This window comes from Chiloscyllium plagiosum, chromosome 33 (assembly GCF_004010195.1).
Source record: "Chiloscyllium plagiosum isolate BGI_BamShark_2017 chromosome 33, ASM401019v2, whole genome shotgun sequence".
NCBI classification, from domain to species: Eukaryota; Metazoa; Chordata; class Chondrichthyes; order Orectolobiformes; family Hemiscylliidae; genus Chiloscyllium; species Chiloscyllium plagiosum.
Genome location: NC_057742.1, coordinates 6,076,203 through 6,093,151, shown reverse-complemented (window position 1 = coordinate 6,093,151; position 16,949 = coordinate 6,076,203). Strand labels below are relative to the sequence as shown.

At 42.2% G+C, this 16,949-nt stretch overlaps 1 protein-coding gene across 5 annotated transcripts in view; it reads right to left on the bottom strand.

The window, feature by feature from the left end:
* Nucleotides 1-8,667, bottom strand: part of LOC122539772 (protein AF-10-like) — a 184,601-nt gene extending 175,934 nt beyond the window's left edge. For 3 of the 5 annotated variants that reach the window (XM_043674817.1, XM_043674821.1, XM_043674820.1), the window contains exons 1-2: nt 8,376-8,665; nt 6,840-6,919 (exon numbers count right to left, since the gene is read on the bottom strand). In XM_043674817.1, coding sequence (XP_043530752.1) covers nt 6,840-6,919; nt 8,376-8,484 — 189 coding nt within the window. In that variant the 5' untranslated portion in view covers nt 8,485-8,665. Of the gene's footprint in view, nt 1-6,839; nt 6,920-8,267; nt 8,323-8,375 lie in introns of those variants that run through there. The other 2 variants (XM_043674818.1, XM_043674819.1) reach the window with 2 other exon arrangements.
* Nucleotides 8,668-16,949: the final 8,282 nt, after the last annotated feature.

The following is a 16,949-nucleotide window of genomic DNA, read 5'->3' as shown; positions in this document are numbered from 1 at the left end:
TATCTAGGACACTCAGGAACTTTTCCTTGAATAAGCTCCACATTTCTAATGTGCCCATCCCCTGCAGTTTCCTTCCCATCATATGCTTCCTAAATCTTGCCTAATCGCATCGTAATTGCCTTCCCCCTAGCTGTAACTCTTGCCCAGTGGTATACACCTATCCCTTTCTATCACTAAAGTAAACATAACAGAATTGTGATCGCTATCAACAAAGTGCTCACCTACTTCCAAGTCTAACACCTGGCCTGGTTCGTTACCCAGAACCAAATCCAGTATGGCGTCACCTCTTGTTGGCCTGTCTACATATTGTGTCAGGAAACTCTCCTGCACACATTGAACAAACACTGACCCATCTAACGAACTTGAGCTATAGCTTTCCCAATCAATATCAGGAAAGTTAAAGTCCCCCATAACAACCACCCTATTACTGTCACTCATCTCCTGTATCACCTTCCCAATCCTTTCTTCAATGATTCTAGGACTATTAGGAGGCCTGTAAAAAACTCCTAACAGGGTGAGCTCACCTTTCCTATTCCTAACCTCAGCCCAAACTACCTCAGATGGCAAGTCCTCATCCATCGTCCTTTCCACCACTGTAATATTATCTTTGACAAGCAATGCCACACCTCCCCCTCTTTTACCCCCCCCTCTGCCCCTACTCAAACATTTAAATCCTGGAACCTGCAAATGCCAATCCTGTCCCTGTTCTAGCCATGTCTCCGTAATAGCCACAACATCGAAGTCCCAGGTACCAACCCACGCTGCAAGTTCACCTACCTTATTTCGTATACTTCTTGCATTGAAGTATACACACTTCAAGCCACTTTCCAGTTTACAGGCACCCTCCTTTGAAATTGATGCCATGTTCCTAACCTCCCTACACTCCAGGCCCTGCACCCTGAAGCTACAATCTGGGTTCCCATGCCCCTGCAGAGTTAGTTTAAACCCCCCCCAAGAGCACTAGCAAACCTCCCCCCAAGGATACTGGTGCCCCTCAGGTTCAGGGTGGCGCTGGAAAAGCACAGCAGGTCAAGCAGCATCTGAGGAACAGGAGAACCAACGTTTCGGGCATAAGCCCTTCATCAAGAATGAGGCTTGTGGGTCGGGACTGAGAGATAAATGGGAGGGGAGTGGGATGGGGGGGTTGGAAAGAGGTAGCTGGGAAAGCGATAGGTGGATGAAGGTGAGGGAGAAGGTGATAAGTCAGAGGGGGCAGTGATGGACAGGTCTGGAGGGAAGTGCCGAGATGGAGGCTTCCTCATTTCCCCTCCCCCAACATTATCCCAGACCCAAACCTCCAACTCAGCACCGCCCTCCGGAAAATCCAGAATTTCTTTGTCTGTTTGACTCCATTTCATACTGGGAAAGATATCAACACGAGTCACACAGGCAGCAGCCTTTAATTCGGATGGCATCCCTTTACCAACAAATTCACAGCATAGCATTATAATCATGCCAGGCGATTGTATTAGACAATATAATCCCAGATTTTCAGTTCAATTCTTGCTTTCTGATTTACAGTTGCAGGAGCTACAATCTGTCCAGTCCCGGAAAGGATCATTGTGCAGCCCAGACAACAGCTGATCAATATTTCCACTGACAGGGTGTCAGGAGTTCATGGAACCCATACTGGAACAAGCTGATGATCTTAACTTATGATCAATTGCCAATTTGGCTGCCACACACATCTAGAATCTTCAGTTTTCAGGATAAGGAAAATAACAAAGTTCAGCATCAAGACATTTGGAATTTACAGCACAGAAACAGCCCATTCCAACCCCAACCAATTTTTTAAAAACTGATTCATAAGATGTGGATGTAGCTGGTCATGGAAATCAGCATTTTATTACCAACTACTAAATGCCCTTGGGGGTAACGGTGAACCACCTTCTTGAATTCCTGCAGTCCACGTCATGATGGTGGTCCTATAGTACTGGTAGTTAAGGTGTTTAAGAACTCTGGTCCAGTGCCAATGGTGCAATATATGTTTAACTCAACATGATGAACAACATGAGGGGGGAACTTGAAGGTACTGGTGTTCCCATACACTCTTTACAAACCTCCTTCCACTTTACGCTCATCCATCCCATCTCCTTCAATTCCTTTCTCCATCACAAACTTACTGAATTTCCCCTTAAGGACATCTATACTACTATTTGCTTCAAGTTTTGTGACTGTATACACTATGTTCTAATCACTCTCTTTGTTTTAAAAAAAATTCCCCTTAATTCTTTATGGAATTGTTGGTGATTATCTTTTATTGATAATCCCTAGTTTTGGACTCAACCAGACGTGTAAACATTTTCTCTTAAAGCTGCTCAAAATGTTGAAAATCTTTAAATGGTTACTCATCAGCTTGTCTTTTCCACAGAATAGTAGCAAAGTTATGCCATCTCCCTGAAAGTTCAAACTACTCCATTCTGTAAGCATCCTTGTCAACCTTCTTTGCAGCTTCTCCAGTCCCTCTATATCTTTATTTGAGTGAGGTCTAACCAAGAGTTGATAGACATTTAACATAGCTTCTCTGCTTTTGCCAACAATCTTGTTCAGGTACAGAACCTTTCAATGAGTTAGGGCATTCTGACCTTCCTGTGAAGCAGTTGGCCCCACTTGGGAAATAGCTGGTCAGTGATGCAGTTGATAAGCAAATTACACAAAGATGCAAACAATTATTGCACACAGACCTATATTGCAAACACATACACACACACACGTGTGCATGCACAGATCCACATTAGACACACGCATAGACTCACTTTTCAAACATACACATGTGCAGGCCCACATTACATACACACGTGCCTGCACACAGGCCTATGTTACATACACATACATACATGCTCAGACCCACAGAACATACAAGTGTGCACATTCAGAACCATATTACCTGTGCACACAATTCCAAATTACATAAACTCACAGGTGTGCGCACAGGCCCACATTATACACGTGCAGACCCGGTGTACAAAGTTCTGGCAAGTCTATTCCTGACAAGTGCACCTAATTCCTGGATCACACTAAAGTTAGCTAAACTATTCCCATTGCCTCAATTGAGAAGTGCAGCTCCCAACTGAACTTGAACTGCACTACAAAAACAAACAAGAATACCTCAGGTTGGCCAATTGTTAGCCAGCATTTGGCACCAGATTGCGAGCAACACCCAATAAACACTGCAGGTTATCCTAACTTGAAGAGGTGGAGAAAAATCAAAGAGGGTTTCAACTCCTGCCCATTATTCAGAAATGGCCACTCAGTAAAGTGCATTCTTGCCAGGGGAAGGAGACAGGAATAGTACAGAGAAGAGATTTTATCCTATTTGCTATGAATAGCTAAATTTAAATGTTTTCCAGATTTGTTCCCAGGATGGTGGGACTGAGCTAAGAAGAGATATTTGGCAAACTGGACCTGTATTCTCTAAAGTTTCTAAGAACAAGGGGTGATCTCATTGAAACTTGCAAAAAGCTTAAAGGGATAGAAAGGGTAAATGCAGATAAGATGTTTCCCCTGGTTAGGAAAGCTAAAACTAGGGGACACAATTTAAAAATAAGGGAGGTTCCATTTAGAACCAAAATGAGTAGAAGTTGTTTTAGTCAGAGGCTGGTGAATCATTGACAATTTCTCTACCCAGAAGACTGGTAGCTCAGTCATTGAGCATGATTGAAGTAGTTATTGTTAGATGTTTGATTATTCATGGAGATAGTGTGTGTAACAGGCATTGAAGCGTTCAATTAACTATGATTGTATTAAAAGGTAGAGGAGGCTCGAGGGGCAGAATGGCCTTGTCCTGTTTCTATGAAATGGAATAGTTTCCAGCAATATTCTAACACATACATTTGGGCAGTTTTACAATATTCTTGAATGAACAAAATGAAACCTTGAGACATTTAAGACATCACTTATGCAAAGTCAGCACAGAAACTGTTCTTTCTTTGGATGACAGGATCAGGACCAGGCACAATAGTACCCTGTCCATTCACCTATTGCAGGGATTTCTGCCAACATCCACTGGTGAGAATAATGCAATGCTAAAAGCATGACCACTCGAACACAATAGCAAAAGACTGTCATCAACTGTGGGAACTACACCTTGTGAGAGTTCAAGGTTTTCATCTGGCAACACCACCCTCTATAGAAAGGCTAATGATTCATCTGGCAGATAGCAAGAGACTTGAAATACTCCAAACAGATATACAATCAGAACTCAATTTCAATTTGATGTACAAGGGGTGAGAACTTTAAATGCAGTTATTCTGACTGGGAGCCAATGTAGGTTCATGACAACATGGAGACTGGTAAAAAGAACTTGGTGTCAGTTAGGAAATGGCCAGAAGAGTATTGGCTAAATTAATGGAAGGTCTCTCTCTATCTTTTTCACACTCTTGCAAAAGAGAAACTCTACTGTACGGGATGGAGCATCAATTTGGCTCCATAATTGCCCTTCTGCTAAAATTAGCCTAAGGCAATGTTACTGGGCAGGTGGAAAACGTTACATTTTCTTCAGGTCTGATATCCCTCACTTTGATGAATGAAAAAAATACAACTTCCTTTAAACTACAAAGCACAAAACCACAGGATCTAAGATAATGTTGATCAGTTCCTCATGGGCACGGCTTCCTGTGTAACAATAGTATTTGTATTGTGTCTCTTACTGTTCTGCCATCAGGAAATAAACTGTAATGTACTGAACCACACAGGTTGCTCCCAGACTGTAAGATAATGGTCCCTGTAAGTGATGGCTAGGAAGTGCCTTAGGAACAGTGTCCGAGAGTAAGCAGAGGAGAAGTATCATAGCTGCATCCATCCCTGTTTTGTGTCAATGGTGTCACCAATTACTCTATCATTCTCTATTTCAAAATGCCAGGCAAAATTTCAGCGGGATGCGAACCATACTGGCTTTGAGAACTGGTAAAATTACAAAGTATCCTTTTGATTTCCCTGACAGTTTTTAACCCCTTAAACCTCTGGACTATAAAAGCTGACAACCCTCTTGAAACCAACTGGCAGTTTGCTTTGACTGAAGAGATTCCGTCTAATTCTCAGCTTCGAACTGAAATTCTGTCTCTATACCGGTGTCCAAGAAAGATGTAGGGAAGGTTATGCAACAGTGCATGCGTGCACAATTATAGTCACCACAGGAATGAGTAATACCTGCAGATATCACAGCAAAATGTATGGAAAAGGATATAAAATACCCATGTACTCCCAGTTTTCTCAGTGACTCACTAACCAAGTACTGGCAATTCTCCAGCACTGCACACTGAGTGCTCTAAAGGTGAAGTCTACACAGTGAGAGTCAGTAAGCTTCATCAATCAGAAATGGTGATGGAAAAAGAGATGAATCATAGAGTGTCTACAGCATAGAAAGAGACCACTCAACCTGTCACATCTATGGATTCTGGATCAGTGGTGCTGGAAGAGCACAGCAATTCAGGCAGCATCCGAGGAGCTCCTGAATTGCTGTGCTCTTCCAGCACCACTGATCCAGAATCTGGTTTTCAGCATCTGCAGTCATTGTTTTTACCTCTGTCACATCTATGTCAATTCTTGCCAAGCACTTTAGCTATCCCCACTCTCCCGACCTTTTCCTGTAGCCCTGCACCAGTAGATCCCATAGCTGAACCAAATCTATCACAGAAAAGTGACAAATTTAGATTATTGCCTTAGAGCAGAGAGGTGAAGCAAAGCATTAATGGAGGTGTTCAAAATCATGGTGGGCCTTCGAAGAAACTGCTTCCATGTGGTAAAAGCATTGTAACCAGAGAGAGACAGATTTAATTGGCAAATGAGCTAGAGAAGAATGAAAATAATTCATTTTAAAACAGGGAATTATAATCATATGGAATGCACTGCCTAAAAGGGTGGTGGAAGCAGATTCAATAATAACATTCAAAAGCAAGTTAGATAACTACTTGAAGGGGGACTTTTTTTCAGGAAAGGAGCAGGAAAACAAGATGAATTGGATAGCTTTCAAAGAGTTGACACAGACATGAGCAGCCAGCTGGCCTCCTTCTGTAATGTATCAATGATTCTACATATGAACTTCTAGCATGGCCAATAGTCAGTCAGCAGGAATGATGACCCCTGGACTTTCTTATGAGCAAAAGCTGAAACTCTACTAGCTGGAGTTTAGAAGAATGAGAGGTGATCTCATAGAAACACATGAGATTCTGAAGAGGTTGACAGGGTAACTACTGAGAGGATGTTTCCCTCATGGAAGAGTCTAGGACCAGAGGGCATAGTCTCAGAATAAAGGGGTGCCAATTTAGGTTTGAGATGAGGGCTTTCTCAGAGTGTTGAGAATCTTTGGAAATCCTTGCCGCAGAGAGCTGTGGGGGCAGAGTTCTTGTGTATATTTAAAGCTGAAATAGATAGATTCCTTGGGGTATCAAGGGTCATGGGGAAAGGACAGAAAAGTGGATGTGAGGAACTTTGGATCAGCCATGACCTTATTGAATGATAAAGCAGGCTTGTGGGGTCAAATGTCTTACTCCTGTTCCATTTCTTTTAAGCTTATGGTTTTATCATCAAATTTATCTTCTCCTCAACCCAAGACTCCCTGAGACCAACTCTCCCCTAAGCAGAAAAACCATAGATCAAACCTAGGATGTTCCTGGCACTTTTCACTTAGTGTTGAACCATGACAATACTCTTACCAACAGTGTTGTCGGTGAGGGTAAGCGGTATCTGCGACAAAGTTCCAACCTCATAAGTTATATACAGCAAAGGTTATATGTTCAAACCATTACAGGTTTTACAATATGAAGACATACCCTCTGCTTTCAAGGTTCAATGTAAAGCTACATCTAGCAGAATTCTGAGGCAATCTAATAAATACACACCACTCTAGCAGCTCGCTCCTGAGATTCACACTTCCTGCAGAACCAGGGACCAGTTGGGACCTGAACGATTCCATAACAAGCTGTAAATAGAAACGGGGGGATAAACAGTTATAAATACACAAACAGCATTCATGGATCACAACAGCACCATCCTACACTTTTATCTGCTTCACTCCTTTCCTTCTCCTGCAGATAATGGGGTAGATTTATTTATAGCACCCCTCCCTAGCTCTGGTAACTTTGGTCATGACCTCTTTAACCTTCCCTGTGTGTATACATAAATGTTAAATGTAAACCGCATGATAACATAAATTTTTTATCCAATGCCAAAACCACCTGCACTTTTGTTTTAATAATCCAAAACAGAATATGCTTTATTGTCACAGATTAAAAACCTGATAGAGTTCCAGATTGACAGATTGTTTTTACACTTTAAGTAAAGTAGAATATTAGGTGTCTTCAGTGAGCACCAGCTGATTCTTGTCTGCATAGTTGGGAAATTTCAGAATTGACATTCCCAGTGTGCGCACGATAACATCCCAACAAGAGTTGGGGAGAATCCACCTGTACCAGTAATAGTGTTACCAAATGGTCACAATTCTGCGTAGACACTGCCTAGACAGTGAATTGGCCTATAATCCGACTCTTTGACCTAGTTTTTGGTTACCTATTCCAGTATCATCTGCTTTGGCTTGCTGCCAACTGTTTGTCTCATTACTTTCTGGTAACTAAAAGGTCACTTACACAGATGTGAGTTGCTGGTTTTAACAGTTGATATCACCTTTGTTAACCCCAGGAGCACTGGACACCTCAATGCCACCTTGGCTCACCCAATCTAGAGGATTGAGGCTGGACTTTTCCAGCACATGCAGTTTAATACCATATTAAGTGGTGCATTTAACTGGCAGGCCACCAGGAGATCAGCTGGAGTTAAGGCTTTTGGCTGATTGTATAAACAGAAACACCAGTAGTTGCTAACGTTACCAACAACTAACTATACAAGACATACATGATTGACAGGTGAAATTAACATGTGTAGGTGATCAAGGCACCCACACACCCCCAAAAATCCGAATTTCTCTTCCCCACCCTGCTTGATAGTCCTTTCTAACGGATTAATAATCACACACAGGTCAATGTAGCGTGCTGAAAAGTACATCAAACGCCGGAGAGAGAGGAAACAAAGTTAGATTTACACATTTTGACAAAAAAAGATATGACACAACTTAAAACACCCGAAAAGATACATTCACAAATGTGCTGCCAAAACATTTTTTAAAATAAATACTGAAGTCTACGTGACTGACAGCTGGACTCTTATGACCACAAGGAAAAAGACGGATTAATGTTTCAACTTCTCGATTTAAAAAGAAATGTTAAACGTTATTATTGGCAATTTGCAAGGTTGGTGAGAAAAGATCACGTTACATTTCAAGGTGTGAAATGGAAGGCTTGAAATGAACCACATCCTCTTGCAAAGGCTTAAGCTCTTTCTAAAAAAAAAATGCCTTCCTCCCCTCTCTCTCTCCCCTTTACCTTGATGAACAGCAACATTGCAACCATGCCCGTCACAGTAGACCAAAGGATTCTCAGCCCATCCCCTCTCGTCAGAACACACGCAGCAACCTCCAACCATCTCCTTCATACTTCCCAGCCCGTCCCGATGTGCTCTTGAAAACTAGTTACAACAAAGTAACCCGGAGCATCTCCTCTCCGATACATTGTTTCCCCATATTTTAGGGGAGGGAGTCCCGTCCCTCTCAATGCAATGCAACCATTACCAAGGCGCAAGCGCTGCTCATTCCGAGAACTATGGCCGCAGAGAATAAATTCTACGGTTCGCCGACACAGTGCCGATTGAAGTCGCTAGGAAGGGTGCTTTTCATTTTTGATAACCTGGTTGGGGGGGGGGGATACCACCGCGGCTTTTTTCTTTTAATTCCCGCTGCCTAACGACTTATGTTTATCTGGCGTCTTAAGCGTGAAGAAGCGGTCCCAAGGCTTTTTTTTTCCACCGGTGTGTTGTGAAACAAGATTAGACCCAGAAGCCGGGAGGGCAGGTGGCCAAAACAGAAAGGCTGGTATTAAGGGGCTGTTTGGTGAAGTAGTTATGGTGGTCACTAGTGACTGATACCATGATTAGAAATTTTGTAGTCAGCCTCAGTCAAGGATGTTGTAACACACCTCTATCTTGAGTGGGTGGGAGCTAGTTCTCCTAGCTCAAAGGTAGGGACATTACCACTACCCCACAAGAGCCCTCTCAGGCTAGTTTTGTACACTTAATTTGAAGCTTCACACTGGTACTGAGCAAGACTTGGAGGTATCTTTGACAAGAGCATGTACATGTCATGGTCTGCTTCACCCTGCTTCAGTCATTTGCTTTCAACACTGTCACCAGAAGCGAGATTTGTAGCAACAAACACTTTCATTGTTCTAAAATAAAACACTTTACGCTTCACAAAAACCAGTGCAGTTTCAATTGGAGCGTGCACAGATCTCAATACTCAGATATCTATGTCTCCAAAATAACAGACTTAAATATTTTCTAATCTTTAGAACTTTTATTATAAACTGCTGGAGCAGGTGGACAAAAGCTAGGCCTCCAAGCCAAGCGGTATGGGCACTACCACTGTACCACAAAATCCCTCAGATATTAGCTTTATGCTGTAAGCTGGTAGGTCCATCAGCTGTCATGGCAGAATTTGAATCCTGACTATAGGGAGGTTCATGACGAGTCATACTGAACTTTGTTTATTACTGACATTCATCCTTCTAGCAGATTGTCCTGGATGAATTGAATTGAATTTATTGTCACGTGTACTGAGACACAGTGAAAAGCTTTATCTTGCGAGCAATGCAGGCAGATCACAGAGTTAAGTAGCACAGCTAAGTAAATAATAGGTAAACAGCAGCAAAAACAAAAACACAGGTACAGGCGAATGTTAAGAGTTTGTAAATCCATTCAGTATTCTAACAACAGTAGGGTAGAAACTGTTACGAAACTGGCTGGTGCATGTGTTCAGGCTTCTGTACCTTCTCCCCGATGGTAGAGGTTGAAGAAAAACATTGCCAGGATGGGATGGATCCTTGAGAATTCTGGCGGCCTTTCCTTGACAGCGGGCTTGGTAGATTGGTTCTGTAGATGGGTGGTTGGCCTTTGTGATTGTCCAGGCCAAGCGCACCACTCTCTGTAACCGTCTCCGATCTTGAAAGGTACAGTTGCCATACCAGGTAGTGATACATCCAGACAGAACGCTCTCGATGGCGCACCTATAAAAGTTGGCAAGGGTATACACCATCATGCCAAATTTCCTCAGCTGCCTGAGGAAGAAGAGACGTTGTTGGGCCTTTGTGACCAGTGTGTCCACCTGAAGAATCCAAGAAACTTGTTGTGGATGACCATTACCAGGAGCTTGATAGTTTCCACTGTTAATGTGTAGGGGGGGACATGAGTAACATCCCACTGACAGTCAATAATGAGTTCCTTGGTTTTGCCAGCTTGAGAGCTAGTTGTTCTCAGTGCACCAGGTCTTTCACCTCCCGTCTGTAGTCTGTCTTGTCACCATCTGAGATTCGACCGACTATGGTGGTGTCATCAGCAAAATTGTAAATGGCATTAGTTTGGTATTTGCTGATGCAGTCATGGGTATACAATGAGTACAGTAGGGGGCTGAGTACGCAAGCCTGGGGGGCTCAGTGTTGAGTGTTAGTGAGGATGAAATATTGTCCCCAATCTTCACTGATTGCGGCCTGTGGGTCAGGAAACTGAGGATCCAGTTGCAGAGAGTGGGGCTTAGTCTGTGATCGCTAAGTTTAGTAATTAGTCTTGAGGGGATAATTATTAACCCAGAATCAGGAGTTTAGCAGATTTTTACTTGAGTACTTCACGGCTGCTACTGTCAATGACAGGTTCTCTGCCACTGCATCAAGTGAGTTAAATCTAGATCTTTTATGGTTTTCCTAGTTCTGTACTATATCAAAATAATTAGTAGTGCATACACTGTTGGCTTTGTTTCAAATATGAATGTGTTTTAACATGACTTGGAAGAGGTTTGCAATACTCATGTTGTATTTCTTGAAGAAATAAGTTTAAATTTCCTATAAAATGGATAAATTGCTGCATCATTGCAGGTTAGAGAGATATTTTGAAGAATATTGTTACCTTTTAGTCTAGTTGTATCGTTTAGTGAGACTTCAGGAGTGAGATTCATATCCCAGCATGCAGCACACACCCTGTAGTGTCAGGTTAAGGCTGGGAACTCCAGTCCTTAATCCGAAAGTGGACCCTTTGCCCATTAATTGACAGGATATGGTGGGCCAAATGGCCTCCTTCTGTCCAGTAGCCATTTTATAATTCTCTTGACAAGGATCAAGGAGGAGGGACCTTGGTCAATTGTTGAGACAAGAGAAGCTTGAATTGTTCTTCTTAGAATAGAGAAAGTTATGGGAAGCATTCAGAGTCTGAAAAGTTAGGCTATATAAAGTAGTAAGTGAGGATTGCAGATGCTGGAGATCAGAGCTGAAAATGTGTTGCTGGAAAAGCGCAACAGGTCAGGCAGCATCCAAAGAACAGGAGAATCGACGTTTCGGGCATAAGCCCTTCCTCAGGAATGGTATATAAATTGGTCACCAGCAGGACAATTAAAAAGTAAAGTGTACAGATTCGAGATTATTGCCAAAAGAATTAGGGTCAATGAATTTTCAAAATGAGTGGTTAAGGTATAGAGTATGCTGTCTAAAAGGGTCGTGGAAGCAAATTATAGAATCATAGAGTCATAGAGATGTACACCATGGAAACAGACCCTTCGGTCCAACACGTCCATGCCAACCAGATATCCAAACCCAATCTAGTCCCACCTGCCAGCACCCGGCCCATATCCCTCCAAACACTTCCTATTCATATACCCATCCAAATGCCTCTTAAATGTTGCAATTGTACCAGCCTCCACCAAATCCTCCAACCCTGGCAACATCTTTGTAAATCTTTTCTGAACCCTTTCAAGTTTCACAACATCTTTCCGATAGGAAGGAGACCAGAATTGCATACAATATTCCAACAGTGGCCTAACCAATGTCCTGTACAGCCGCAATATGACCTCCCAACTCCTGTACTCAATACTCTGACCAATAAAAGAAAGTATACCAAACGCCTTCTTCACTATCCTATCTACCTGCAACTCCACTTTCAAGGAGCTATGAACGTGAACTCCAAGGTCTCTTTGTTCAGCAACACTCCTCAGGACCTTACCATTCAGTGTAATAAGTCCTGCTAAGATTTGCATTTCCAAAATGCAACAGATAGAGTTTAATTTATCTGAATTAAACTCTATCTGTCACTTCTCAGCCCCTTGGCCCATCTGGTCAAGATCCTGTTGTAATCTGAGATAACCCTCTTCGCTGTCCACCACACCTCCAATTTTGGTGTCATCTGCAAACTTACCAACTGTACCTCTTATGCTCGCATCCAAATCATTTACGTAAATAACAAAATGTAGAGGACCCAGCACCGATCCTTGTGGCACTCCACTGGTCACAGGCCTCCAGTCTGAAAAACAACCCTCCACCACCACCTTCCAACTTTGAGCCAGTTCTGTATCCAAATGGCTAGTTCTCCCTGTATTCCATGAGATCTAACCTTGCTAATCAGTCTCCCATGGGGAACTTTGTCGAACGCCTTACTGAAGTCCATATAGATCACATCTACTGCTCTGCCCCCATCAATCTTCTTTGTTATTTCTTCAAAAAACTCAATCAAGTTTGTAAGACATCATTTCCCACACACAAAGCCATGTTGACTATCCCTAATCAGTCCTTGCCCTTCCAAATACATGTACATCCTGTCCCTCAGGATTCCCTCCAACAACTTGCCCACTACCGAGGTCAGGCTTACCAGTCTATAGTTCCCTGGTTTGTCCTTACCACCCTTCTTAAACACGTTAGCCAACCTCCAGTCTTCCGGCACCTCACCTGTGACTATCGATGATACAAATATCTCAGCAAGAGGCCCAGCAATCACTTCTCCAGCTTCCCACAGAATTCTTGGGTACACCTGATCAGGTCCTGGGGATTTATCCACCTTTGCCCGTTTCATGACATCTAGCACTTTTTCCTCTGTAATATGGACATTTTGCAAGATGTCACCATCTATTTCCCTACAGTCTATGTCTTCCATATCCTTTTCCACAGTAAAAACTGACGCAAAATACTCATTTAGTATCTCCTCCATTTTCTGCGACTCCACACAAAGGCCGCCTTGCTGATCTTTGAGGGGCCCTATTCTCTCCCTAGTTAATCTTCTGTCCTTAAAGCATTTGTAAGAACACTTTGGATTCTCCTTAATTATATTTGCCAAAGCTATCTCATGTCCCCTTTTTGCCCAAATTGGCCTTTCTCCAATTTAGAACTTCAACTTTTGGATCTGGTCTATCCTTTTCCATCACTATTTTAAATCTAATAGAATTATGGTCCCTGGCCCCAAAGTGCTCCCCCACTGATACCTCAGTCACCTGCCCTGACACCAAAATTGGAAGTGTAGCGGACAGCGAAGAAGGTTACCTCAGATTACAATGGGATCTTGATCAGATGGGTCAATGGGCCAAGGAGTGGCAAATGGAGTTTAATTTAGATAAATGTGAGGTGCTGCATTTTGGAAAAGCAAACCAGAGCAGGACTTATAGACCTAATGGTCAGGTCCTGGGGAGTGTTGCTGAACAAAGACATCTTGGAGTGCAGCTTTAGTTCCTTAAAGGTGGAGTCCCAGGTCGACAGGATAGCGAAGAAGGTATTTGGTATGCTTGCCTTTATTGGTCAGTGCATCAAGTATAGGAGTGGGGAGGTCATGTTGCGGCTGTATAGGATATTGGTTAGGCCACTTTTGGAATATTGCATGCAATTCTGGTCTCCCTGCTCTAGGAAGGATGTTGTGAAACTTGAAAGGGTTCAGAAAAGGTTTACAAGGATGTTGCCAGGGTTGGAGGGTTTAAGCTGTTAGCCGGAGGCTGAACAGGCTGGGGCTGCTTTCCCTTGTCAAAAACTTGGCAAATGGAATATATTGTGGTAAAATGTGAGGTTAAACACTTTGGCAGGAAGAATAGAAGACCTGAATATTATTTAAATGGGTGCAAGGAGCTGCAGCACATAGAGATTTAGGGTTTGTTCTGCATGCATCACGAAAAGCTAACATCCAGGTTCAGAAGATAGTAGGGAAGCCAAATGTACTGTTCGTCTTTATTTCAAAGGGAGTGGAGTGCAAAAATGGGGAAGTCTTGCTAAATCTAAACATGAAATACTGTGAACAGTTTTGGGCTCGTTATCTAAGGAAAGATGGATTAACATTGGAGGCCATCCAGAGAAGTTTTAAGAGGTTGACCCCCAGGTTTGGAGGGATTTTCTTATGAAGAAAGGTTGAGTAGATTGGGCTTGTAGTGCTTAGAGTTTCGAAGAATGAGAGTAGACCTTATTGAAATATTTGGAATCATAAGGGCTTGTGACAGGGTGATTGCGGAGAGGTTATTTGCCCTTGTGGGAGAGTCTAGGACCAGAACGCATCATCTCAGAATAAGGGATTGCCCATCTGGCACAGAGATCAGGAAGATTTTTTTCTCTCAGAGTGTTGTGAATCTGAAGAATTATTTATCACAGTGGACTGTAGTGGCTGGGTCATTAAGGATATTGAAGATGGAGATATATAGATTTTTAATCAAGAGTCATGGGGATAAGACAGGAAAGTGGACTTGAGGGTTATTAAATCTGCCATGATCTCATTGTATGGCAAAGCAGACTTCTGCTCCTGAGTTTTATGGTCTTAAATTTCAGAAGGGAATTTGATTTGAAAGGGAAAAATCAGCAGGACTATTCGGAAAGTACGACATAGATATAATGGGTGAATGGCCTCATACTGTACAGTAAGATTCTATGGTTATTCCATTGAATATTCGACTATCCATATTCAACTAACATCACCTGAAAATAAAATAATTTGTAATTGTATCATTATTGTCTATAGAATATTGTTAGTGCTAGAAGCTTGATGTGTTTGCCCATTGCTGCATTCCAAAAATCTATGTATTCTCTAGAGTTTTCAGATGTTTTCACATAAGGTGCCATTGAAATAGTATTTTTTTACTTTATTGAAGTGTTATCTCCATTTTAAAATTTTCAATTTCCCAATTTCTATAAATTACTCCAGCCCACAACTCTCTTGGAATTCTGTGTCCCTCCAATTCTGGCCTTTATGCTTTTCACATAGCTATAAAAACTTCTGCAGCCACCATGTCCACTCCAAACACGATTTTCTCTCTGTGTGTTTAAATGTACAGGTATCCAAAACTCTCTGGACTTCAATCCAAGTGACCATTTTACATGTGTCCATCTCATGCAGTGACACTTGGGATATTCCAATTTTGCCTAGAATATACCAGTTCAGACATACTCATTTACCTACAGAGATTCAGGGCCAGGATCCCTTGCTAATTTTCCCTTCCCTCGCCCTAGGGCACTACAAAATGCTAATTACAACAATCAAGTAAAATTAATGACCAAACCAGTGATCCAATCTGAATATCTTTAACACTGTAAATAATAAATCTCTTGAGTGTTAATTTTAAATATATATATAAATTAGCAAGGGGTTGGTTGCTTCACTTGTCCAGCATGTGATGCAGAATAATGTCAACAGTGTGGATTCAGTACATAATCAAGCTGTTTCAAGGAAGCCTCCCTCGTCATCTTATTCCACCCCTGTGCAATGGTCCCCTCAAGCTACATAAAACCAATTGTCTCTCTCTCTAGTGGAGAGAGATGCCAATGGTCCTTTATGGATGAAGGCTAATGAAATAAATAATAATTTCAAGTTTGTTTGGACATTTTTACTTTAATGTCTGGTGAACAATCCTCTCCTTTCCCCCACAATCAGTTACTGCATTGCTAAATCACAATAAATTTAACTGCGAGAGTCAGGCAATCTCTGGGAGGCCCTTAGCTATCAGAGGTGCTGTGCTTGTAGCAGGCTGCTGCTATCACCACATGACTTTTCACAGTACTTACTAGCGGCTTAAAGGATGCAAATCGTGGCCTGTTTTGTGATTTAAATGTCTGTTTGTTTTTCTTCAGCAGAGTTTAGTGCAATTATTAACACAAACAGAACTTCCTCTGGTTTCACCACAGAAACATGCTTTTGCCAGCTTATTCCTCCAATCCTCTTTCTCTCCTGAAGTCAATAAATCTTACTTGGAAATAGTCCTGGAGCTTTGAAGTTCTCCAGACAGGATAATTTCAGGTGTTAAAGTAGTCAGAGGACACGTGACAGCAACAATGTGTGATCACATAGCAACTTTAGAGAAAAATGCCCCAAGGTATTTCAGATTATCCAAAAAAATTTGAAACCGAGCCACATGAAAATCTATTAGGACAGGTGACCAAACTCTTGGCCAAAAAGCAGGTTCAGGAATCTCTTAAAGGAGGAGAGAATGATATAAACCTGCAAAGGTTTAGGAAGCAGATTTCATAACTTACCATTTTGACCATTATGGTTAAGCAATTGAATTTGGGACTGACTGGCACTCTAAAATTAATCCACATTTTTCACCTTCAAAGGGGATTTTGGAACCTATGACCTAGACCACTGTGGTATAGCAACCAAAACAACTAAAGAACTGCAGATGATGGAAATCAAAAAGAAAAACAGAAATTGCTGGAAAAAACTCAGCAGGTTTGGTAGCAGCTGTGGAGAGAAAGCATTGTACAATCATATATGGTTTGGCCGTGGAAGTTTGGGATGCTAGTAGATACAAGAAACTAGAACCGGTGCAACTTCAAGTCCTCATGTGCAGTTGAACAATGTAGTAAAGCATTAATGTGTGTGGATGCACAATGGTGTCACATGCAAACCTCAACTCTGATCCACTGTGCCTCTGCAAGGAAGAAGCCAGAGGCTTATCAGCACAAGAGACTATGATAAGGAAAGTCACACAATGGTGCTCACCTTCCACCCTACCAACCTTCGCATAAACCAAATCATCCGCCGACATTTCCGCCACCTCCAAACAGACCCCACCACCAGGGATATATTTCCCTCCCCACCCCTCTCCGCCTCCCGCAAAGACCGTTCCC